This window comes from Barbus barbus, assembly GCF_936440315.1.
Source record: "Barbus barbus genome assembly, chromosome: 11".
Lineage (NCBI taxonomy): Eukaryota > Metazoa > Chordata > Actinopteri > Cypriniformes > Cyprinidae > Barbus > Barbus barbus.
This window is the reverse complement of record NC_136739.1, coordinates 27,495,160-27,521,838: the sequence shown is the minus strand read 5'-3', so window position 1 is coordinate 27,521,838 and position 26,679 is coordinate 27,495,160. Positions and strand designations below refer to the sequence as shown.

General features: G+C 36.4%; 2 protein-coding genes across 2 annotated transcripts in view; one reads left to right on the top strand and one right to left on the bottom strand.

Moving 5' to 3' along the window:
* The window catches only part of LOC306876952 (ceramide kinase-like protein), a 63,790-nt gene extending 54,867 nt beyond the window's left edge, over positions 1 to 8,923 (top strand). Inside the window, exons 7-13 of the mRNA XM_079428422.1 lie at positions 3,789 to 3,966; positions 4,204 to 4,260; positions 4,525 to 4,556; positions 5,082 to 5,190; positions 6,452 to 6,548; positions 7,759 to 7,958; positions 8,438 to 8,923. Of these exons, the coding sequence (XP_079284548.1) occupies positions 3,789 to 3,966; positions 4,204 to 4,260; positions 4,525 to 4,556; positions 5,082 to 5,190; positions 6,452 to 6,548; positions 7,759 to 7,958; positions 8,438 to 8,519 (755 nt within the window). The 3' untranslated portion in view covers positions 8,520 to 8,923. The remainder of the gene's footprint in view (positions 1 to 3,788; positions 3,967 to 4,203; positions 4,261 to 4,524; positions 4,557 to 5,081; positions 5,191 to 6,451; positions 6,549 to 7,758; positions 7,959 to 8,437) is intronic.
* A 970-nt stretch (positions 8,924 to 9,893) lies between these two features.
* LOC306876950 (integrin alpha-4-like) overlaps positions 9,894 to 26,679 on the bottom strand; it is a 29,210-nt gene continuing 12,424 nt past the window's right edge. Inside the window, exons 13-28 of the mRNA XM_079428419.1 lie at positions 26,037 to 26,082; positions 24,766 to 24,920; positions 23,428 to 23,582; positions 19,246 to 19,398; positions 19,042 to 19,118; positions 15,783 to 15,930; positions 15,564 to 15,662; positions 15,401 to 15,477; positions 14,703 to 14,792; positions 14,519 to 14,606; positions 14,316 to 14,423; positions 13,146 to 13,271; positions 12,938 to 13,063; positions 12,693 to 12,791; positions 12,488 to 12,607; positions 9,894 to 11,788 (exon numbers count right to left, since the gene is read on the bottom strand). Coding sequence (XP_079284545.1) covers positions 11,702 to 11,788; positions 12,488 to 12,607; positions 12,693 to 12,791; positions 12,938 to 13,063; positions 13,146 to 13,271; positions 14,316 to 14,423; positions 14,519 to 14,606; positions 14,703 to 14,792; positions 15,401 to 15,477; positions 15,564 to 15,662; positions 15,783 to 15,930; positions 19,042 to 19,118; positions 19,246 to 19,398; positions 23,428 to 23,582; positions 24,766 to 24,920; positions 26,037 to 26,082 — 1,754 coding nt within the window. The 3' untranslated portion in view covers positions 9,894 to 11,701. The remainder of the gene's footprint in view (positions 11,789 to 12,487; positions 12,608 to 12,692; positions 12,792 to 12,937; positions 13,064 to 13,145; positions 13,272 to 14,315; positions 14,424 to 14,518; positions 14,607 to 14,702; positions 14,793 to 15,400; positions 15,478 to 15,563; positions 15,663 to 15,782; positions 15,931 to 19,041; positions 19,119 to 19,245; positions 19,399 to 23,427; positions 23,583 to 24,765; positions 24,921 to 26,036; positions 26,083 to 26,679) is intronic.

Below are 26,679 nucleotides of genomic sequence, written 5' to 3'. Positions count from 1 at the left end.
ATGTCTTTAGTTTCTTTCTCTCATTCATGCATGGACTTCTAGTCATTCTCTATCCTTTACACTAACATAAGGCCTCGAGGAACCATGGGACTTAATGGAGCACAAATATACATGATAATAATATGTAAATGGTATTCGTATTTACTTTTCAATTCCACTGAGTTATGTGTGCTGGGGCAACGGTTTCATTTTCACCCATTGGAAGTCTCTCTCCCTTTTTTTGGTGTATCCCAATGGCGGTGCATGCAGTGGCTCTCTGTAATCTGTTGTTTAATTAGAATTCACAGACTGTTGTTATGGGGGCCGAGAGAAGACAAACCCCCCGCGTGGGCTCTGCATCTCCAGCTTTGGAGATCACGGTTAACAGGTCCCATGGAACGAGAGACAGTCCCGGGAGAGGTGGGGATATGTCTGTCATCAATCACCCGTACAGTCCCGCCACAAACACTGAGTTTCTTTGACGTGGCTGTGGGCCGTCGTTGGAAGTGTTACTTCTGGCTAGCAATGTTCGCTTTGGCTTTAGTGCTGCGTGTTCCTGTCAGTCTGTCTTTCTGTGAGGCGTTTTTGAAGTTAGCACCAATATGTCTGGGCCATTGTGTCGACTGTGCAAGCTCTCCTGGGCTTAGTTTAACAGACAAGCGGATTTGGCTTGTGTCAGGGGATTACATGCACAAGCTAAGCTCGCATCCTCCAAAAAAAGAAAAAGAACCCGTACTGGCAAAAATTTTGCTTTACAGCTGAATTATGACTGGGATGAACACAATCAGAACCACACAATAGAATTACAGAATCAGTTGTGTGCGCGAGTTAATGAGGTTTTTTGTTGTCACTGTATCGTTATTCTTTGTGGATTATTGAGAAATGATTATCTGGTGATATCTTTTGTTTTCCAATCACATGCTTCATATGAAGTTCCTTGTTGCGTTAAAGGAATAGTTCACCCAAAAATGAAAATCCTGTCATTATTTACTCACCCTCATGTTGTTCCAGAACGCTTCTGGAGAAGACAAAAGGAACATTTTAGGGAACCTTCATATAGTTATTTTCCATTCACTGACAATCAGACTTCAAAACGTACAAAAACAGCATTAAAAAAGCAACATAAAAGTAGGACAAATGACTCATGAACTATATCTCTAAAGCTTTGGGTGAAGAACAGGCTGATAGTTCACCCAAAAGTGAAAGTTCTGTCATTATTTACTCACCCTTATGACATTCCAGAATGATATATGCATATTTACATCTGAAGACGACAAAAGGAGATTTTTAGGGAATCTTCACATATTTCTTTTTAATACAGTGACAATTAATATGACTCATGCACTATATTCTAAGACGTATAAGATATCTAAAATCATATGATGGCTTTTTGCATGTTCACTGTAAAAAAGAAAAATTTGGCTCAACTTTTTTTTTTTTTTTTTAAGTGTTGGTATGTACCTCTGTAGAAGACAGGAATTAAAAAAAAAAAATTCAAACAACAATTAGATTTCAAAATGCACAAAACATATCATAAAAGTAGTCCATATGACTCATGCACTATATTCTTAAGTCATATGATAGATGTGAAAAAAGACTAAAATTTAAGGGGACAGTTAACCCCCCAAAAAAGCTAATATTCAGTCGTAATCCACTCAAATATTTTTTGGAACAAAATGATTTTATTTCTTCTGTGGAACACAAATATATTGAAAAATGTCTGTGTTTATGGAGTTCTATGTTGTTTGGCCCCCATCAGCTTTCATTGTATGAACAAAAACAGTTAAAACATTCATGCTTTTTGTGTGTTTCAAAGAAAAAAAAAAGTCATGCAGGTTTGTAACAAAATGTTTGGGTGAACCCTTTAAAGGTGTGAAACTGGATTGCGTGACAACCAGTCAGAACTGGTGCTGCCTAAAATTCTGCGGCCCATTTTTGTTCTCGCTTGGCTACTGACTCGGATGATTAACCGCAATCTGACCTCCACGTGTGCGAGAATGCGTCTCATCATTAAGTCCTAAGAATTGAGCCATATGGTATTGTAACTCATAGCTTTTTACTAAAGGGAGGTGTGAGTTTTAAGAATGAATGCTGAATTTCTTTTGTTCGCTGAGATTGGCACCTTCTCTGTGCACCGCGGTACGCTCGCCATCTCAGCAGGAACGTTGAGAAACATCCTCGTACCGTCGTGACTAATTGCTCCATCAAAACATTGTGGCTCTCGGTACGAACCGCTGAGCTAAGTGTAGGCACTCGCTCAACAAAAGACAGCTTTTCCTTAGAAGACATTCCGACATGCAGGCATTAGGCGTCTTATGTGAAGCGAACTGAATAAAAACAATGTTTTCTCCTTTCCGTACTACACAAAATGTCTGGCTTTTGTTGTTGCGAGGCAAAAGAGAAACATCAACGGCACATAAGACACCTGACACGAATGAGAGCGTAATGCCTATTTAGGAGGGCCAATTTAGGGCTTGTTCATTTCTAATTAAGCAATATTTACGCATGTGAATAAGGCCAACTGGCGGGATTTGGAGGGATCCAATGAATAATTCATGAGCGGGAAGAACGTATGCATGGGGAGACAGAAGGAGGTCAGGAATGTGCCGGGCTACGGGGACTGGACTCAACCAATGGGCCACCAGATCCAGTCATTCCTGTTCACTTCGACATATGCAATGAATTAACTCAAGAGATGTTACATTGACACTTGATAAATGACTCTATTGTTTCTAATGGACTAGGATTAGATTTGCTGATTATAGGATGCACATTTTCATTTACTTAAATATGTAAATATACATACATGTACATAAATACATGCATATACTTATTGATTATACACTACCATTTATTTTTTATTTTGAAAGAAATAATAGTTCTATTCAGCAAAGACACAATAAATTCATCAAAAGTGACTGTAAACATATATATATTTTTAAATAAATGCAGTTTCTTCTCATCAAAGTCTAACAAAACATTTATTAGGGTTTCCACAAAAAAATATTAAGCAGCACAACTGTTTTCAACATTGATAATAATAAGAAATGTTTCTTCAGTGCCAAATCAGCATACAGTATTAGAATGATTTCTGAAGGATCATGTGACACTAAATAATGAAGTAATAAAGGATGCTGAAAATTCATCTTTGCCTCACAGAAATAAATTACATTTTAAAATATATTTAAAATACAAAACAGTTGTTTTAAATTGTAATAATATTTCACAATATTACTGTATTTTTGATGCAGCCGTGGTGAGCAGAAAAGATGTCTTTCAAAAATCTTATCAGTTATCATCATGCTCTTAATGGCTCTGTTTCAAAGCTTTACTGTCCACTACCTACATAGGTAGCTACCTTTTAAGGCAGCATCATAAATGACGCCTCATAAGTGACCCATTTCATTTATAAGCAAAGTAGTGCTCCTGTCATGAAGTGCACAGGACACTTGACTGGGACTATCAATGGAGCATATATTGGGGTAAAACTGTCAAATATTGGGTAGAATGGTCAATTTGATTGAGTTATTTTATTTTTATACTTTTTGGTATGGAATGCAATGCATTTATAATTAACACCCAATCTCTTACCATATTTTTCATTGCAATCCTTTATGAAATCACCTTCTTTACAAAGAACACATGCCATATTGCTTTCGAAATTGGTCGTTTGTAACAGAGCTGTAATCTTCATTTGTAATGGGTTTGTGTTTAACCTTCCTGTGGTTCTAGTGTGCATTGTTTTTTTTTTTTTTAGGGCAGTGCCTTGGTACCTCAGCGTATTGACTGCATTACGTGGTTTGTTCTAGGTCATCATCAGCCCGTGGATGTGTGCAGCTTTAGCTCTATGGGTCGCCTGCTGAGGTTCGGCTTCTCTGCCATGTTTGGTTTCGGTGGGCGGACGCTCGCACTGGCAGAGAGACACCGCTGGATGCCACCCAGCCAGCGCCGCGAGTTCGCTCTCATTAAAACACTGGCAAACCTCAAGTAAGCGCTCTTTTTTTTCCTCAGTTGTGTTGTCAGCTGTAGCTGTCTCTCATCTGGTGGGCTCCAAGGGACTGGCTGGTGCTCTATCAAATCTGGGATTAGTGTCAGAGCAGCCTGGCACAGCACACATGGGCAGCGTCTCTTAGAAATCACCCTCTTCTTATCGTAACACTCCATCTAACGTGTTTGTTCTCTCTCCTCGTGTCCCTCCCCGATCGACCGACGGTGCCTGTGAAGACCTGAAGACTGCAAACTGTCCTTTATAACCAGCAGAGGAGCCGAGGATCAGACAAAGTGTGTTAAAGTGCATTTTTAAGGTTTTCTCGCCCCTCATCCCCATCCAACTTTGAGCGTAATTATTTGAATGTTATTTTAAATAAACCACCCCCTGCTTAATTGGCCATTGGAAAGAAATCAAAATGCTGGAGATGCTGAAGGTCACCCAGCTAATGCTAATAAGGCAGGATGACCCACACTTTGAGGAGCCCATGCAACTCCATTATTACTCAAATCCAGATAATGGTTGTGCACTAAAAAGCATATCTTTCTTTTACACAGAGCTGAGCAAAACAGAGATGGAGGAGACATTTGTGAGTACAGCTAAATTAGAAGATACTCTGAAGATATTACACCACTATATATCTGCTTCATTGGGCAGCAAATGCTCTTAATAAGTGCCTCCGGGGGTATACCGAATTTAAAGCAGAATTCTCCAATGATCTGCATTCAAATTTTAGAATGTTTTTTTTGGAGACTGGAGATTTCTACACAATACAAATCTGAAAATGATTGAATAAAATAGCCTGTTATCACAAATGACTGTGATTGGTCCATATGGTCCATCTCTAGCAGCGCTGAAAATAGTAACATGTACCATGTGACAAAAATGCTCTTACATGTTAGTTCAGCAGTGGTCTGGATGATAATGACTTGCAATTAAATAATATAATATATACAGTATGATAATTACATTATATCATATTTTGGACACCCCTCCCCTCCATGCTAGCTGCCATCCTACCTATTTCCATGAACGTTTTCACACTAGAGACATTCAAGTGCACTTAAGAGTATTATATACACATGAAAAACTCTCTCTCTCCATTCTTTGTTAGGGGAGGATGGATCCTGGCAGACCAGACGAGGTCTGTTCCTGAATATTAGCATCATGGCTATTCCCTGCCTGTGCTCAATGGCCCCCAGGGGCCTGGCCCCAAACACCAGGTCAGAACTTCCTCCATAACATCTCAATCCCTTCATGGGAAAACTTTTTTGCAGTGATCATGACAATTAGTTTCTTATACTCACAGAGGCTGCATTTATGTCAGTGTTTGATTCGGTTAAAACACTGTGTATGTATTTATGTTTCAATGATCGGCCTTGGTTCTTTTTCTGGAACCTCATAATGTCCAAACTAAGCATTGCCCTCAATCCTTCAGACTGTACGCCTTAAAAGCAAGTAAGCTGATGTGAGTGTAGACTGTAAAACCTTGAGACCAGGTCAGTGTGTCAGTCTCCTGACTGTTTTCTGGCCCGTGTCGTGGGCGTTTGGTGCGTGAAGCCGGCTAGAGTAGGCCAATGTAATCCTGAAGATTGGAATCAGTGGTTGGATCGGACTCATAAGGTCAAAGCCACCTAACTGGACTAATCAGCACATAATTACTCTGATTAAAGGGAGTGGCCGGGTAGACTTAAGGACCGAGCATCTGTCCACGAGTGCTCAACAACACCCTCTCCTTCCTGTCTTTACAGAGCGACACAAGTTAAGCTCAGCTTCTCGTAAGCAGCATCTTTAGTGGGGGACGGAGTCAATGCGGTCATGCATTGAGAGAGTTCGCCTTGCAAGAAATAATTTCTTTATTTGATATTGTCTTGTTTTCCAGTAAAAAATCGAAACAACCTTTCAACAATATAAATTCATTTGAAGGACATTGCATAAAACATTAAGACTTGCTTCCTGAAAATATATATTGAATTATTCTGACTTCGTTCACAAATAGTTTTTTTCCCCCCTTGGTTTCTTGTTTTATATATATATATATAAATATATATAAAAAAGATCAGAGCCTTCCATATAGCTAAAGACAACACGGGTCAAACCAATTGGATGAACTGAATTCAACAATTTCCATTTTTTTACAAAAATATTTTTAATACTAACTTCTTTACAAATATAGTATTATAGATTATCAGAACCTGTTTATACCTTGAAGCTCCCATTACATTTTTCTCTGACGTGTAGATATGGAACAGTACAGGTGTGAGTTACATCTATTTATAGACCTGTGGTAAAACAGAAGAGAAACTGGTTTTATTAAATAAACAATCCTCATTTCCGTATGAAAAGAGTGTGGGTTTATTATAATGTTGAATTGGCTTTTGGTCATAATGCTTGCCACAGACTCTCCATACATGACAGGCACAGAAGTTTTTATTAACAAATGTACCACCTATAAACACGAATAACTTTTTCTGTCTACCGCAGGTTAAACAATGGCAGTATGGCACTGATAGCTGTTGGAAACACCTCCAGGTCAGAGTTCATCAAGCACTTGAAGAGATACAGCAGCACAAAAAACCAGGTGAGCTCACCTGCCTACTGAGGGAACTTATTGAACTTAAATCAGCCAGACATGCAAGAAATCCAGCCCACACAAATAGAGTTAGCAACCTCCCCAGCTTAAGCAGAATTAGCATACTGTCAAGTCAAATTAGTCGCTGATTGTCAGCTTCCCACAAAACACTTTTCAGGCTAATACAGATTAGCCCATTTCAGATCCTGTCTCTTCTTTTTTCTTAAGCAATCCAATCTAGTGCTGTTTGTTAACCCACATACTATAAATAATCTGTGTAGGTTACGGCGTTGGCCTACTGCAGATGTCATTGTCATATCTAACAACAACAAAAATCAGCACTGGAAATAATAATAGGATTTTCAAAAACTACAACACAAACTCAAATGTAAAACACTGTTGCACATGGTACTAGCAGAATTTTGTTTAATTGGCAATGAAATAAATTTTATAATGCAAAAACACTTAATGTTTCTAAATATAGGCTCCGTTTTCTTTATGCAAAATATAATTTCCTATCATTCGGGGGTGGAATGTGACCTGGACATGTTTTTGTGAGATTTACAGTCAAATCAATTTGCACGTGAACTCATCACCCACTAAGACACCGAACAGGAACATTCCTGTAGTTGATGCACATTGTCTGGGTCAAGCTTTACATCATGACTGCTGCGAGGATTTGGGTCAGAGCGAGTGTAATTCCACCAAAACACTAGGGTTAATATACATACTTTACATTTAGTACATTTACTTTAAGTAAATGGTACTTATATAAGACCTCTGCACTGAAGAATTATAATGACTGCTAAGCCATTTATCTAATTAAGAATTTGATGGACATACCTGGTTATCTGAATAAAAGGATATATGATGTGATGGACTGAAAGCCCAGTCCTGGCCTGGTTCTGTATCCAGGTTCACTCCAGGTCACACACACAGGACTGAGGTGAGTCGGCGAGGATCAGCTGTTCATCACTGCCTCCTTGTGGAACTAAAGTAAACTACAGCCTCAAATAAAACCAATTCACAAAATAAACCATGCAAAACAATAAAATAAATAAAAATAATGCAGTACAGTAAAAAGGTACTGTAGCACATTATTAGAACCTAATACACTCCTCTTTGATATATTTTATATATGATATGTATATATTTTTCCCTTAAGGTTTGGTAATTGCCAAAAACATTAAATGATAGATTGTCCTTTATCCCTCTGCAGCTTGGATTCTCGTTTATTGAGACACACACCGTAAAGGCTGTGAAGCTGCGGCCACGCTCTCAGGGAAGTTGGGCTGATGACGTCTCAGAAGAGAACGAGGAATGTGATTCAAAAACCGTGCCCATCATCTCCTCTGAAGGAACATACCCCTGGAACATTGACGGAGATCTCTTGGAGGTCCCATCTGAACTCCTGATCAGGTAAAATGTCAGTCAAAGACAAATGTACAGCAGTAATCCATTAGAGGACTGTGATTTCAGTGTTTCTGACTCCAAAACTCACTCATAACCATAGTAAAATCACTGTAATAAATTCAAGTTGCAAATACAACATCATAAAAGATGTCCTAAAAGTCAGAATTTTTCATTTCAAAACACTGAATAAGTCACATCCCTATTTATTTGCAAAACAGTAGTCAAGATAGCCACTGTATAATTGGAGAAGTTAAACTTCAGATGACCTGTGTAAGCACAGGCCGTGTTGTTTGAAGACACTGCAAACATTATAGGAGCAGAACTTGATAAAAAAAATCTCAATTCATCTTCTTGAAGCTGCAGAAAGAGTGACAGAAGAATAAACAGAACAGTGTGAGCTTCTAAAAAAAAGGGAGGGACGTGTGCGTATATCAGATAAATCCTTGTAATGTTTAAATGTCCTGACAGCTCTGTTTATTTTCCAGAGTCCACCCGCAGCTCCTCACACTCTTTGGAGCAGACATGGAGGAGGCGGAGGAGGCACCGGTTAAATGCAGCTGTATCTGAACACACACAACCACATTAAAGAGAGACTGTGCTAGATAGTAGAGCTACGAGAAACTGAAAAACAAACTGCACAGAGCAAAGCTTTAACATTTATATAGAACATTTTATGACAGAGCAAAACCATATGACACATAGTACATTCCAGTGCATAACAAATTAAATTAAACCAAAGTAATTTTTTACAAAAATTTGTATAATTTTTAAACACAGGAAATAAAACTGAAAACATTAACTTATTAAAAATACTGATTAAAAACAAAAAAACAATGAGCTTTTTTTTGTACGCCATTCCCTGAACAGTAGACTTGTTTTCTTTCTTTTTTTCTCTTTGTATATTTTATATAAAAAGCACTGACAAGCAATCCATTCAATGTAGTTTCCCAAATCTAAAGATTATATCCCACAAATTTAATCTTTGATTATTTTTTTATTCATACATCAACACACACTTTTGACCAGGCCCAAGCAAAACCAGCTGACATTTCCATATTTTATTCATTTATTTTGGGAAAAAGGGATTGGTAAAATAATTTATATATGTTTTATAATCTAGAATATATAAAAAATATATAATTTTTTTATGAAAAACACGTTTTATTATAATTATTATTATTATTATTATTAATAATAACAATATTATTATAATTTTTTTCAGTTTAGTTCATAATTTTGTTGTTTGTTTGAATATTTAGGAATAATTTTATTCATAAAATGTCAGTACGTTTTAGTTTTTGTTTCTTATAACAGCACCAAAAAGTCATTTTGTATACGATGACTAGGGCTGGGTATCGTTCAACAATTTTCTATATCGATACCGATACCCTGAGTTCGATACCGGTTCCTGAACGATACTTTTTCTGATACCAATTTTATGAAATCCGTTTTAACAAGATTACATTATCTCAAACAACTTTGGTTTTATTTTTTTCAGCTTGTTGACATTTATACAGACTCAAAGACTCATCTCCGGAGCCACTGCACAAAGGAACAAAATGTATCCAACACAAAATAATTTTAATAAAGCTAAAATAGTTCAGTTTACACTAGTGCGTGCTCGTTTTAAAACGCATAGCTCAGACAGAATCACCATTTCTATTTATTTATTCTAGGTTGTTAAAGACTTCAAGAAATTGAAAATCTTTATCCACTTTCATAAGTGGGTGTTTTATTTTCTTTCACCATATGTTTTATTGTTATTAAATTCTGTGTAGTATGTCTAATTATTTGAATGCATAAAAACTACTTAGTTTATTCAAATTTATTCTTAAAATAGCCTTATGAAATGTTTTATTTTTCCTAATAATTCTGTGTTCTGTATCTGGTTTTCAAATGAAGGCATAAAACATTAATTTCATTTTTTTATTTTTTATTATTGAAAATCAAACTTTCTTTATTTATTTTGGCAAGCAAAATTTTACTATTAAAATTAAAACATGGAAGAACTGTTGTGTGATCATTACTTTAAAAAAAATATTAAGTTGTAATAATTTTAATAGTAGCCTAGTAGTAGCAGTATGTACACTCTGCTGAACAATATTAATATATTTATCTTCCAAGTTAAACCGAACTTTTATTTTGCCATGAATATCTTTACAGTTCTGTGTGATATGATGCTAGTTTTACTCAAATCAAATGGTAAAATGCTCATGAAGTGACTCTCAGAGCAGTTCTGGAGATATTGTTCGTGTGTTTATGTCCTCATTTAGACGGCAGATGCTGACATCACCGCAAGTGTCACGATGTAGAGAGCAGACTGCTCCGTATGCTTTCGAATCGCTCTCGCGGATGTCAAACACTGATCGATCTGCGCCGCGTCGCTTCTAGTCAAACACACCCAGTGCTGCAGGCTTATTGGCTCACTGACGTTGATGAGGTTAACCCCTTAGGTATCGAAATTTGGTACCGAACGACAAGACGTTTTTCGATACTCGGTGGTATCGAACTCGATACCCAGCCCTAACGATGACACATTTGACATGATAATCAGGTTTGGGAAATTAAATTTAATTGAAATTACAAAAGCTAACTTTCTATTTTATTGAATATAATTTTTGTGTTTGAATTTGGCCGAGAGCTTTCTTCACGTGCGGATTCCCTATGGGCCTGCATATGAGTGAGCGGTGATGGTGCTTTGTATATTTGTGGATTTCATGTCCTATAAATGAACACACACGCTTAAGCAATGGCTGGGAGCCAGACACATGCCAATCCTGTCACTCTTCTGGAGCGCAGTATAGACACACAACAGCAGCCTCATTTGCCCCGTTTCCATGGCACCCAGCCAGAGCACACAGCAAACACTCGCTCCTTCCATCTGGCGTCTCCGTTAAACTTCTAACTATTGAACTCAGCAGTGAGAGTTTGGGAGGAGAGAGAATGCGTGCCATTTCCTCCTTTTTTTGCAAGGAGAACCAATACTGCAGTGATGCAAAGGTGTGAAAACCCCTATCGCAGCAATGTTCTGCTTCGGAAAGGGTGATGGAAAGTGCCAGAGAATCCTGTGGCACCTCTGTGGAGGGTATACTAACTTGCGGGCGTAAAAGAGCGAGGCTCTCTTCAGATAAAGACAGGAATAACCTTAGTAAGAAAAGCTACAGCAGTGCAATTTCTCCTCTACAGCGGGCCATTAGCCAATATGTTCAGTGATCATAGGCAAACCTGTGATGAATCACTTAGGCTCCGTTCCAAAACCTAGTGAGCTGCCTTGCTGTCTACAGCCTAAATAGGCAGCTGTTAAGGCAGAATCCGAAATTAAGTAGCACCTTATAAATTGTATTGTAATGCTGCCTTAAAATTTGGCCACGCTTCCTACCTTTAAGAACCGCCTCCAAAGTAATGCTGCCTACAAAGGTTGCTCACTATGTTTTGGAACAGAGCCGTAATGTTCTGTAGCGAAAGTACATTCTGAATCCCTTTCTCCCTTGGCACAGTCCTGGAGCGATTCATTGAGCTCATGTAGTATGTTCCATACTCTAAAGTGCATTGGCTTCATCCTGCTGACAGAAAATGCAGATTCTTTTGACAGTCTTTGTACTCTTCATCGCTTTGTGATGAATGTTCTCAGCCATTACAGTTAATGGCCGTAGGTTATCATGAGTGCAGCTCTTGATGTCGGCAGAGCAGTAGTCCTCATGTTTGTCCCTTGCATTCTGATCGGTTTTGTATGTGGTGTAAATTCCATATTATGACACGCTCTCTTTCTTAGGTACATAGTCCCAACTGTCCTGGTCAAACTTCTCCTCCTTCAACTTCCGCTCAAAGAATCCAAGCTAATAAAAGCAAGAGAATGCATGATTGTCAATAAGCAAAAGTATGTCTCAATTTTGAACCCAACAAGTTGGATTTTTTTAGTCTTTGCTGATTTATTTGCTTAGTAGGGTACTAATTGGTAGATTGACTGAATGACTGTTCGGTCTTAATTAACAACCCTATATAATCGTGCAAGATTAGAACTGGTTCACGTTTACCAGAAACCAAACAGACGAGTTTCTTAACAACATTCTTGCATTCAAAAACAGCTGGATGGAGCATAGTGGAATTAAAGAGAACAAGTGTTTTTAAAAATGAAACTTGATACTTAAAATTGCAACACTCATGGCACAAAACATTGAAAAACATCAGCAGAATGCATCAATGTGCACATTCAGATCATTTGAAAATATACATTTGACTGTATTTTTGTATTTGAATTTTTGAAGATAGTTTTTTTTTTTTTTTTTTTTAGAAAAGCAATACTTTGATAGGTTTTACATCCTTTACCACAAACTTTTACCGTGGTAAAGCCAAGCATGCTGTTAAACCCTCTATGAGATGTTGTATCTCTAAAAATAAGCCATATCTTCATATATTTCAGGTCTAGCTTTAGTGAAATGTTATGAACAATTTTCTTAATTTCTATGAGTCTTCCTAAGGGTCTTGCATGAGAATGTCATTAAGTCATACTTGAGAAAGTGTCATGTGATACATACCTTCCAGAGGGCAAGGACAAGCAGTGCTAAAATCATCATCCCAACGATCAGACTGGATACTATTAGAAAAATCTGCACAGCCATCACAGGCTTATTGCTGTACAGAGCCTCCAAGAACACCTGAAACATTGCAAACACTCAAGTTCAACAAAAGGCTGTAAATGCAGCATCTCATCATGCATTCCTGGCATTAGAGATGACTTACTCTAGCGGAAACATCATCCTGTAGTAGGATGGTGTCGGCATCCTTAACTGGTGAAATAAGGTCAATCATGCCCCGTATCATCATGACAGTGTGTCTGCCCTATAGGAAATAAACATGTATAAGGTCATGTGTTTTCATTGTACTTTTAGTTATAAAATTCAGGTAATCCATCTGTCAAACAATGGTTGATTGACAGATGGTATGATTGGGCCATATTATTCTTATCATCTCTAACAAATACTCACTGGACTCATCTGGAGAACCCTAGGGTTGAGCTCCACTTCCATAGTGATGGTAACTTCCTTTCCAACCTCCAAATCACCGAAGTGACACTCCACCATCCTACAGGTCTTATCTTCAAGACCACAGAACTGTAGAGCAACAGAGCGTGAGACCTTCTCATAACATTTACACTAAACACACCAGAACTCAATACTATGACTATTATTTTACCATTATGCGCTTGCTTTTTGGGGAGAAAAAGAATACAACTTCTTGAATAAAGGAAGCTTCTGGGATGTCACAGTCATCAGTAATCTGTACTGAATCGTTCCTCTGGAAGCAATGCCCAAGAGTTGTCTGCAAGACAAAAAACAACTAGGTAAAGTAAAAGATGTGTTAATATAAATGTATCGCATGTATTATAAGCTAAGCTATAGGCACTGTTTGGAATAGTTTGTGCGTTTCTTCTTTGAATAAAGCCAGAGATGTCTGGCAAAATGTCTGAACTTCCATAAAAGGTAAGCGGATTGTGATTTATAATACCAAGCTCCAGAAAGGATAATAAAGCACCATACATAATATAATTAATAATAAAGTGCTATATCTGATGCCTTCTGAAGTTGAAAAACAACTCTGTGTGAGGAACAGATGAAATTTAAGACAGTATCTCAACTAATAATCCAAATTTAGTGTTTTTCAAACTTGACAAGTCGTGATTTGTCACATGACATACAATGACCAATTCAATTTGGCTTCAAAGATGTCAAATATGCCATGAAGACACTAAAGCCGACTCATTTTTGAACTGATCCTTTTGTTCTTTTTTTATCTTATACCATAAATCGCCATCCACTTTCATTGTTTCAAAAGCAGAAGCACAAATATTCAGCCTAACATCTCAATTTGTGAAAGAAAAATAAATGGATGGAATGACATGACAGTGAATATAAATACTATTTTATTTTTGGGGTGAACTATTCCTTTAAAATACTGTATATAAAATACAGTAAACCAGTTAAGATGTACTGCAAGGTAATATTTTTTTTAACAAGTCTCTATGCTCAACAAGGCTGTGTTTACTTGATCAAAGACACAGTGAAAGCACTAATATTGTGAAATATTACAATTTACAAGTTTCACTTTTAATATATTTTAAAATGCAATTTACTCCCATGATGGAAAAGCTATTATTATTATTATTATTAATGTTGAAAATATGCTTAATATTTTTGTTCAGTATTATTTGAAGAATAGAAAGTTATAAACTATTTTTTTTTATAAAAATCTTTTGTAACAATATAAATGTCTTTACAGTCACATTTGATTAATTTAATGCATCCTTGCAGTATAAAATCATCCATTTCTTTACTGACCCCAAATGCATAATTTCATAAATCTCACCTGTAAATCGGTGATCCTGATTAGCTGGTATTTGTATGGCACCAGCATCAGAGGCAAGCCGATCTTTACTCTCGCATCAAGAGCTTTACTAGGACCCATATTCATCACCTGCAAGTTAATAGACATTGTAACGAAACAAATCATGTCAAATGATTCATTAGTGCTTAATGACATTGTTGTCTGTCTGATGAGCGCTAAAATACCTTGTACGTATAATTGAATTTCTCAGGATAGCAGTCGACCGGCACCGACTCTTCTTCTCCAATAAGAAATGAAGTCGGAGAGACAAATCTGCAGAGGAGGGATGAAGAGAAGCATCCTGTAATTTGGCCTGTTATTCTTCTGACATCTATGGATTCACATCCATAAGAAAAACAGACAACTTACCCGTGAACATTGAGGTCAACTGCATATCTCAAGGGCAATGAAAGAACAGCCACATTATCGTGCTGAAGATCTGTGTTCTCAAAGTTCTCGCTGAAAAACACACATTGGATTGGTTTACATTCACTATTAAGGAAACATAGGCTACACAAGCAACAAAAATGATCTGGCCATTTTCTCACTTTTATGCATTTTTAAAAGTTCTTAAAAATTAGTTCTTAAATGGTTCTTAAAAAGTTGAAGTTAGTTCTGAGGAAAGCTCTAACAGCATTTATTTGCAGACGCCTCTTAGTTTGATAGTGCCCTATCTAATGAAATGTCATGTTAAGTGCAGTTTAAGTGGCCAAAATGCTTTTTTGGGTCATTGTATATGTGGGAAAATGTTGAATGAGTTTAATTATTGGAGTACAACCCTGCGATTTCATTATAGGAACTCATTACATAGGCTATGTAGGCACCCATCTTTAGATCCACTGTTTTTCTTGTTTTTAACAGTAACGCTGAGAGCTCACAAAACGTTTGAGCGTGCTGTTGAATGCCTTTGTTTGTCTTTTGCATTCTGATGTCAATTTACATCCATAAACAGTAGCGAGTTGCTCTCCACAAATGTTTACATTTGGCTCAGATGTCTTTGTATTTGTGTAAACCATCCTTTGTAATGAATTCCTCAGATCTAGGGCTGAGATCTCTGGATCTCTCACCTCGTTGCATTGATGTTAATGCTAAGGTTTCCCGCGCTGCTGTTCTGCATCACATCTAGTAAAAAGGTGATGTTGATCTGGAAGAAAGCAAAGAGATGTTTATATTCCAACAAGATATAGTGACAACCAAACTCATTTATTTTCCATTGCTAAAGACATTTACCTTTGAGAAAGGGGCGATGTATAAATTCCCAACATTGCAGTCCAGCCCAATGGCCACTTTGTTCTCCTCTGCAATTTCACAGCTGATGTATTTATCTTCCTGAAATAATAGCACAAATATTAAAGCACATCAAAGATTCAAGTGAAGTGCATCAGAAATACAAAGAGCTAAAAGCTGGCTGTCAGATATTTAAGACAAACCCAAACAAAATTAAATTACCTCCAGCACTTTGATGAAATGCAGGTTGCTGGGAAACCTCAGATAAAGTTTGGGTAGAAAAGCATCATCTCCAATGTTGACCAGTGTGGTGTTTAACATGATGCTTTTTCCATTACCCAGGGCAAGGTATGGCATGTTCCTGTAGGACCTTTTGGGAAAACAGTTGATTAAAACATAAATGAATCATTTCAATCCATATTTAATCCATTGTCTAGTTTGTATAATTCTTAACTCAGAGTGAAGAAAAGATTCAGAAAAAAAAAACAAATAATAATAATAGCTAATGTTATTATGGTTTAAGCATAATTTTAACCACAGAAAATCTTCAGTATAGAATACCATTCAATGTCTTTTTGTTTTTTGGCAAACCGTTTTACAGATTTTCAATATTAGAAAAATATTACACAACATTTTAAAAGCTGCCAAATCAATATCAGTTAGAAAAAATACACAAGAATAGACCTTTTTGGTAATTAAAAACAAGTGTAGCATAAAATTGGCATTTTGCATCATTGTTAATAAAATGTGACCCTGGAGCACAAAACCAGTCTTAAATCGCTGGGGTATATTTGTAGCAATAGGCAAAAATACAGTGTATGGGTCAAAATGATTGATTTTAAAGTAAAGATCATGTTCCATGAAGATATTTTGTACATTTCCTACTGTAAAAATATCAAAACTTCATTTTTGATCGGTAATATGCATTGCTAAGAACTTAATTTGGACAACTTTAAAGGCGATTTTCTCAATGTTTTGTTTTTTTTGCACCCTCAGATTCCAGATTTTCAAAAAGTTGTATCTCGGCCAAATATTGTCCGATCCTAACAAACCATACATCAATGGGAAGCTTATTTATTCAGCTTTCATTTATAAATCAATTTCGGATTATGTATAAATCAATTTCGGGAAAATTGACCCTTAAGACTGATTTTGTGGTCTGGGGTCACAAATGATAACATTTATTATAACTGGACTAAATACTTTAAATGTTTAAATATTGGGCATTACAATTGGAATTTATGTTATTATACCCCGTAAAATGTATTTACAAGGCCTTAAAATAATCAGCGGCGGGCCGTCAGGGGAAGCGGGGCCTTCTCTGCTGGCCCTATAAAAAATAAAATTGTGTGAAAAATGTTTTTATTGATTATTTAGGTATCCTTTTCATTTGTGTAATGTCCACTAAATTGCCTATGATTAGTTTAGTTTAGTTGAGGTTGAACTGGAATATCCTACATAAAAAAAGTCTGAGTCCAGCACTACAGTTAGTGTTACCCTTTTGTCGAAAGACGTCACATCTGATTTGTTCTGAGCATTAGTGACAGAATCATCAGCCAATCAAATTTTGATGTTCAATGACAGCCCGCCCTCTGGGTGTAGCAACGTGCCCCAGTGCTACCCCCAGCGTTAGACCGCCCTTAGTCAGGGATTTCAAGTGAAAGTAAACGAAAAGAAAATGACAGCTGCAGTCATCGGCGCCTATACCAGAGCTTGTTGCTGATCTACTAAAAACACCTTTTTCAAGGCGCTCTTTTGCAGACAAAAAGAGAATAACTGAGAAAGGAAGACCAACACCCAAACTGAATTCGCTAACAAAGGCCAGCAAAGTTTTTGTGTGCCATTTCAGAGATTGCAACTATGAGTGGCTAACAGCTAGCACCGAGCACAAGTTATTTTGTTGACTGTGTTTACTTTTTAACACGAGTAAAGGGGCATGGAATGACAGTCCAATGGACTTTATTTACAAGTGACAGGTGAGGGCGTTATTATTTAATGAGTATTGTATCATGCACATTGCTATGGAGGTGTACGTGGTGCGTTGATAATACTGTGGTGTAATCTGTGGGTTTCCAGCGTCTGTACAGTTTTGCTGCTTTGGGCACGTCGTCATTTTAGAATGTGCACAGTGACCCGTGTATTGGTGGACTAATTTTACTGGCCATGTAGGGAAATTTACTCTGCATTTAACCCACCCTAATTTAGCCTACTGTTGAAATTGTTGATCAGTGTCGTTGTTGAGAGCCTGTGTGCGGCTTAATTTGTGCATTATATGCATATGGCTGTGTTAGCTGTAACAGAGATGTGTAAGATGTGTACATGTAGTTTACAGTTGCTTACTGAAGGCCCTGACTGAAACCCCACGGTACGCCTCTGAAAATAATTGTGTCAAATGATGTGCAAGACAATTAAATACTTTAATATAAAAATTGTATATATAGTGGTAACTGGTGCAAAAGCAAAAAAAAAAAAAATTTAAAATACAAATATACACATTTAAAATATTTGATATTTGAAAGACTCATGGTAGAATTCAATGGGGAAAGGTGCCAGTGTTTTTCCTGCATGTGTTTGTGTAGCTTGTGCAGTGAGGGCTCAAGCCTGATGTTTCTCATCTAAAGGCACCAGGTGCATCTGGGAGAGTGACAAGACAGTCTCCCCCTTACTCTCTTTCTCTCATACACACACACACACGAGCCTTATGAATAATCAGATCATGTATTATCACCAATGGGTGAGGGGGGTCCATAAATTAGTTTGCATACGGCTGCAAACATGATCCAAATTGCTAATGTTCACACTCACGCTTTCGCCTCAATTGGGCAAGTCCAAGAAATGTGATGCATAATATGCATCGATATAAAGCTTTGGCTACTGTGCATGCTGGTTTAATGGGTGTATTCATGAGGAGAGCAGACAATCTCAAAAGCCCTCCTGTTAGTCATGAACAACACCAGCACAACTAGAATATGTACAGAGGTCTGTACTAGTTCACCATTCACTTGAAAAGAAAACAACTGAAGAAAACTATAAGTATTAAAGCTTAAGCTGTTGAATAACAGTATACATGTACAACATGTAATACAGTTGAGTAAATATCCTCATTAGATTTTATCCCAAAAACAAATCTATATTTCTTATAAAATGAAGCCAGTTTTAGGAGTGTTAAGATTTTTTGTATTGTGACATTATAAACATTTTTTTATGACAACTGAACATTTTTCTCCAAAATTCTAATTACCATAAAGCAAAAAGTTAAATTAGCTTTACTGAAATACAGTAATGAAAACCATCATGTCTGGATGCAATTATTTGTTCATGAAAAATCAGCTTGAATTAAACTTAGTAAAACATAGACAGATACATATATACATATATAGTAATTTTTTATATTTAAATAATATTAAATAACAAACAGACATTTCTCTGCAATTTCCCAGAGATTCAGCCATTTAGCATAGGATATATGTTGATGACTTACTGTGGTAAAACCAGATGAGCAGAAACCTGCAGGTTGGTTGAACAGTTTTCCCAGGAACAATATCTGGCAAAGATGGTCTACAGAAAGATGGGAAGATTTCAAATCAAGACACATTGTGACCTACAATGAGGTTAATGAAGTGGCCACAGAAATTGATCACAATAACAAAACAAAGATGGTATAAAATGAAGAAAACAGACAGACCTTGTTTTTCACGACGTTGCCATGTTCATCTTTCTGCTGTAGAATGGGTTTTAGAGAAGGCAAGTCCCCGGAGTCCCTCTGTAGCACACGGTGCTCTCCAAGTTCATATTTCACCTCAAAATGGATGGGTGTGAAGATATCTCGGATGTCTTTCTGCACACATGAGAAATAAAACATATAAACAAGATGTTCTGAAGAAAATTACTGGTGCTTGTCTAACCAAATTTCACCACCACCAATGCAAGGTGTTCCGATGTGGTTGCTAAGGTGTTCAGAGGTTGTTTTTTTTCTTAGGAAATTAATACTTTTTTTCAACAAGGATGCATTAAATTGGCCAACAATGACAGTAAAGACATTTATAATGTTACAAAAGATTTCTATTTCTAATAATTGTTTCCAAACAGGTTTCCCAAACTTTCCTGCTATTTGCCATTTGGTCAAACACGCAAAGTTGCAATATCAAGCTGGTTGAGACTCAAACTTGGGTTATTTTGCATGATTCAATTAGTTTCTACTGGTAAACTAGCACTGTTTGAAAATCTGGAATCAGTGTAATTTATTTATTTTTTTGGAAGGAAATGAATACTTTTAATTCAGTAATACAGAAAAAACATGTTGGATGTTAAAACATATTTATATTTAAAATAAATGCTGTTCTTTCTACTCAAATAAATCAGAAAACAAATACATCATGGTATCTACAAAAATATGAAGCACGACTGTTTCCAACATTAATAATAATTAACCAGCATATTAATATTATTTCTGAAGGATCATGTAACACAGTAGACTGGAGTAATGATGCTGAAAATTCAGCTTTGCATTACAGGAATAAATTACATTATAAAATGAGGAAAAAAACAGATATTTTATATTATAGTAATATTTCACAATATTACTGTTTTTACTGTATTTTTGAACAAACAAATGCAGCCTTGGTGAACACAAGATGCTTTGTTTAAAACCGTTCAAAAATCTTACTGACCCCATATTTGTGTTTTACACTTTTTTTTTTTTTTTTTATTCCTCCCATCTTAATTTTCCTAACCTAACCTCAGTGCAGATAATTAATGCAGGTAAGGTTTGCTCTGTCAGCTGTGATGGCTGTCTCTAATTGGGGGCTCAGTGGTTGGGAGTTGTCCTGTGGGGTCTCTTGGGCCTGTATTTAGCTGCAGGGGAGATGTGTGACCGGGGTTTTGGAAGGCTCTTCCATGGCCAGTGTAAATGAGCTGGACTCCAGCCACAACAACAACCTCAGAGAGACGCTAATTTCTGTAGCAAAGGCTAAACTCAAAGTCAACGCTGTGAACTTGTATACTTTGCTCAGGATGTGGCCACTAAATTCAGTCGTTCAAATGTGCGAACAAGCATCTAGTGTGTCTTTGGCATGCCTAATCTCATGGGTGCAACCCAGACAAACAAATATTATTTCAAGGAACCTGCAAAATGATTTCATGAGAAAACTGTTGTTTTTCACAGCAGTCATGAAAACAGGCTTTACATGATCACGAGAAAGACTGGGTGTTTCCTTCACACCTTCATTCAGCTCTGGTACATTTGCATCTCTCAATGACACAGTGTCAAAACCATAAGCTCTTTAGTCAAGATTTCTTTAGTTTTGGGTGGAGGGGTCATAAATGCAACTTGATTACCACAGAAAATAATATCAACTTAAACCAGCAAAAATGTATCAGGATAGTGCACTGTGGTATTTAAAACCAGAAATGGGAAGCACTTTGATGAATTGTATAATAAATAGACACTTGAGAGCTGTAAAGCGGTCTAAATCACCATTTTGAGGTTGGAATCCTTTTCAAGGTGGAACTTCACTTACATCTCCATTTATGCATTTGGCAGACATTTTTATCAAAAGCAACTGCATTCAAGGTACAGTATTTGATCAGTTCATTAACTTCCTGGGAGTCAAAGCCATAGCTACAGGAGCTACAGTGTGGATAAATGTGCCTGCCAAATTTGTAAATGTAAATGTAGATGTCAAATTTCTTCTTGGCATTCTCACTTTAATATCACACTAGCACTTTTAAGACAGATGCATTTAGAAAAATAATTTACTGGCCTTTTATTGCAGTTAAATTATTCTAAATGTTTGTTTTTATAAATTGAAGGACAAGTCTAAATAGTTTGCTGTGTTAATCAACAGCATAAAGCTTCAGTATTCAAAGCATAAAAATATTTTACAGACCCCAAGATATTTAGAGTAAAGCTTTGAGCCCATCTATGTGTCATAGTAAAAGTGGACAAAAACAGACCAAAAACCGATGAGTCATCTTACGCTAACATAAATACACTGCTGTTCAAATGTTTCGGGTCAGTAAGCTTTTTTTTTAATTAATTTTTTTTAAGAAATCAATAGTTTTATTTAGCAATAATGCATTAAATGGAACAAAAGCAACATATATACACACAATATATATATACACACACACATACACATATACATATACATACATATATATATATATATATATATACATATTTTTATTTTTTGCTGTATCAAATAAATGCAGTCTTGGTTAGCATAAGAGACTTTTTCCAAAACATATTTAAAATCTTACACTCCCCAAACTTTTAAATAGTAACGCATCAAAATTTCAGTCAAATACTCTCTAGAATGACACTCTCTCTCACCAATATCCCCTCCATATTAGCAAGTAGCAACTGACATAAGACTATAGGCTATTTTTTAAAAATGAACACACCATTTGATACATCCATCTCAAACTTCCTGTTTCAATAATAAATAGTAAATATGACTAAATATAACAGGGCTCGACAAGCTCCTCTCTAAAACACAGTGCTAAAGTCACGTTTCTAAAACACAGCACAAGGTGTCCGCCACATCTGCTTTGTGTTCCATTTGTTACTCTTATTGCTCATTAATTAAGCTCTAAAAATACCTCAAATATAGCAGCCTCCTTGTTTGGGTTTGCCTCTGACAGATAATCACACTTGTTTATGGACATCATCTCCATCAGCGGCCATTAATAACAGCGGAGCCATACACAGGCCTCCATTAATTACTGTGTAAAACATGAGCTGGATCAGATGGGCCTGATTACAGGAAGAGACAGAGGGAGAGGCGTCCAGAGGGGCCCACCAAACACCTGGAACGTTCACTCATACTCACGGAGCCATCTATCTGCACTTTATCAACTGTCTAGGTCTCTTTCTGTACCGTCCTCCCCTGCACCATCCTACCTGGCTCTTCCTCTTGTTCGCCAGCAGCGACAAGCTGCTATCGACTCCAACAAACTATCTGTAAGAGCCTCTTTATCATCCTGGCCTCCTGCGTGGAGTCACGCTGTAAACCTAGAGAGAGAGTCACACCACCTGGGCCTCTCAAAGAGGCTGATTAACTCGAGCATGAAGAGCAGAGTGACGTGGGCGAATCACAGCTGTGAAGTCCACGGGCTTCAGTCTGAGTCAGCACTTTCTTAAAGAGTATTTAAGTTTGTGACGCACAATGGGGGGCGATCTAAGAAAACATCAAGACACATCTGGATTTTTAGATTAATTTCATCCATACACTGAAATGCTGGAAGAGATTTTCGTTCTTGTACTCAATCCATATGTTTAATATCAGTTAAAATGTTTCTGACTAGTGAACGGTGAACGGTAAAAGAATAGCAACATAATAAATGGTATAAATTAACTGTAAGAAAGAAATTTTGACCCTCAGTGATGCAAGTGACAAAGCAAAAAACAAAGACATAAAAGACAAAAATCTAAATCTAAGCACGTTCGAATCACTTTTACCTTCAGGACTCTTTATCTAATAAGATACTTAATGTTTATATATTCTGTATGAACATGCAATATGCAAGTGTTATCAACCAAACGTATAAACCATCCTTGTTAACTGAAATATAGCATAAGTATTAGATTAAAAGACTCAGAATAAGTACTAAAATGACTAAAACTAAAATAAAACAAATTAAAGCTAAATAGAAAGATGAAATTAATAAAAAAGAAAAGAAAAAAAAAAAAGCACATAAAACAAATTTCTAAATCTAAAATTCCAAAAACAGTGTCACAAACAAAATGATGAATATGGCTTTGTCATAAAATGTACAGTAATTTGTTTAGGACTAAAGTCATAATGTGACAGTGTTAAAAGTAGCACCCCCAACACAGGTAATGAACATAAACAGAGTCTCGCACCTTCATGAAGGCCTGGTGGGTGGCACAAGTGAGCTGCTGATGCTTGGCCTTCACTCTCCCCGCTGTAACATTGGATGTGCCGTTTCCACTGAAATAAAATCGGGAAGGGAAGCCATCTTTGTGGAAAACATCAGCTGTAATGTTGTACTTCAGCTCTGCACAGGAAGAAGTATGGCATTCAGAGACAAAGTTACAGTTAGGCAAAGACAACCCGTTAAAGCTTCAGAACAATTCAGAATCTCATTCATCTTATGTGAAACACTAGGGGTTTATGAAGGAACGACAGGGGACATGCAAGATGCTGAAAAACAGCAAAACTAAATTAAATAGTAAATATGCTTAAATGCATAAAATGATTCATTACATTTATTAAACATTTAAGCATTGAGGTCATACAGATTTAGCATACAGAAAGGCTGCAAATTCTACAAAAATTGATGATATAAATAACACCTGTTTTAGATAATCAAGTGAATTAAATGCTTTACAAATTAAAAGTACTGTATCTCATTTAATTATTTTCTCTTTAATGATGGCTAATCAAAAGGTTATTCATTACTAATAAATGAAAAGGCAAAAACAGTACAACTAATAATATAAAATGGATAGTTTTGATTATGAATTCTGATTGGATGAGCTGCAGTCAAAGCCATTATGATGTTACTGTGTGTAAACAACTAAACCAAACAGTTCTACTCTTGTTTGGGACATCCCACTCTTTATTATCTCACTTTTAAATAACATATGCAGCAGTCTTGTAAACTGATATACAGCTCTATCAATCTACTGTTGTATAAACGCTATAGCTAAATCTCTGGGTGGCACATTTCTGCTGTCGCTACTTCATATCAGTTTGAAGATTATGAGTATTTGTCATAAAGCACAGCTCTGTTAGAGAGCATCGATCTATCAGTAAAGGCTTCGACACACACCCTGAGCCCTCCAACCGCCACAACAAAAGAGGGGATGTGGGGCCGAGATAAAGAGCTGGGAAAGATGTCTGAAGCACAGCGAACTGCCAATGCCTTCAGCACGTGCTGATAAGACGAGCCAACACACAACCTTTCGCAAACAAAGAGCTTGAGCCCAAAACGTTCATCCTTGAACGCTGTGTACTCAACTCTGAGAGCACATGTGGGGAGCCCAAAATATCTGAGGTCACTTCACATCTTATCTAAAAAGTCAGATAGCACTGCAAGAAGTTGCAAAATGGTCTTGTAGCACTATAGGGTTTTATTGCACAGATATTGTTGATTTGGAGGGAATTTTAAGTCAAAAGGACATTTTTCAGAACACTTTTTAAATTAAGATTATGTTTAATGGGTATTACGGTCTTACCTATGTTTCCAGGGATTTGTTTCCCTCCGACTCTAAAGCACACCTTAACTTTGACACATACAGCAGGAAGACCGTTTTCAGTGCACTGGGCTATGGACCGGTTCAAGCTCTCAGGCAACAACATGACAGCATCCACCTTCACTACTGGACGCGTCCTGAAACAACCAGAGTTATTGGGTTAGTGGTCAGGTCACTGCATTTAAAAAAATACTTATCTTTTCAATTTAAAATGTTGGTAAAAATTTACTTAAAGCCATTATGTATATTGCATTACAAAAGTAGTTTTAATGCATTAATTATGCCTTGTAATGCACCTTATAATGCATTATATTATCTCATGAATAATTGTATTAAAAAAAAAATGAAGGTAAGTGGTTGTATTTATTTATTTACAATTTACATTTTAGCTACATTTTTTTTTTTTAAAGCTGAAAGTTAGTCAACTAAATTTGTTTATTTAAATGTAGCTAAAATAAATTGATTGCAACCACTTCCCTTACATTTTTTTAGTAAATTCAATTAATCTTTTTTTCAGTACATTTAATACTTTATCAAACTTATCAATTCATTGTTACACTATGCATTTTAAATTTGGTTATAATAATTTACAACAAGATCTAATGTATTACAATGCACATTATTAAAAAAGGCTTTAAGTAAAGTGTTACCAAAGTATTTCATTTTTTGTTTTTGATCCAATTTAGTTGACCAATTTAGTTTAGTATATAGTTAGTAAGTATAGATTTTTAATGGCAGGTTCCCATTATGACAGCTTATCCCATAACAATATCCCATGCCTGCTGAAGTGACTTTTCTCCATTTCAAAACAGTGACATTGTTTGAAATTTAATGTTGTTGTTTTTTTATATAAAATACTGTTTATACAGACTTTAACACCAGTCTCTGTGAATAATATTCATTGGGACAAAAACAATGTAACAACTAGCCTCAGTCTCCATTATTGCTAGGCCCGCTATGGAATATGCTACAGAATATGTAGATTTTTTTGCATTTTCCATGCTGATATTAGAAGATAATTTTCAGAATTCTATGGAATGTATTTAAATGTGCTAAATAGAGTTCTATAGTCTTATTGGAATCTGAAAACATAATAAAATTAGCTTAAGTAAACTTCAGGAGTGGAAGGTGTGTAGAACTGAATGATGGGCATTCACATTCAGTTATGCAGGAATAAATTCCTATAGACAATACCAAATCTTAAAAAAAGTTACCAAAGCAAATATGTGTGAAAATTCATTTGCTGTTTTTACCTGAACACCACAGCTGAGTCTGACAGGAAAGCTCCCACTGCAACATCTGGGTGAGAAAATAAAATTCCCATAAAACAAACCTGACTTGGTTATTCTTTCACACATTCCTAACTCACAAGTGCACTTATATTCTTTAAAATATTAAACATTTTCATTTTACTGAAAACAACTGTCATACTACATTTAACTCGGCGGAGTGGCATCTAGTTATAAATAAATGGGGTTATTTTGCATTTTTAAATTTGTGTTACATGTTAAATGTCTTTTGGCACTTAAAGGGGACATGAACTGAGAGACCAAAATTCCCTTTTGACAAATAAGAGGTCATTGTACTATAAAAACATCCTGTGCTTATATTGAAGCCAGCCTGCCAAAACGACAGCTTGTGGAATGAGCCACTTTATGATGCAATAGTGTGGCAAAACATCGCCTCCACAGAAGATGATCAACACCTGCTTCTACATCTCTGCCTCTTTAGCCCCGCCCTCCAATTAGCACATGTAGTGGAACTGTTTTTATCACGTGATCACTATTACCATATTGACCCGAATATAGTTTTTTTTTCTTGGAAATACATCTGAAAAAACGCGGTCGTCTTATATTCAGGATCTAGACTTTGTCATGTCAATAATACACCCACAAC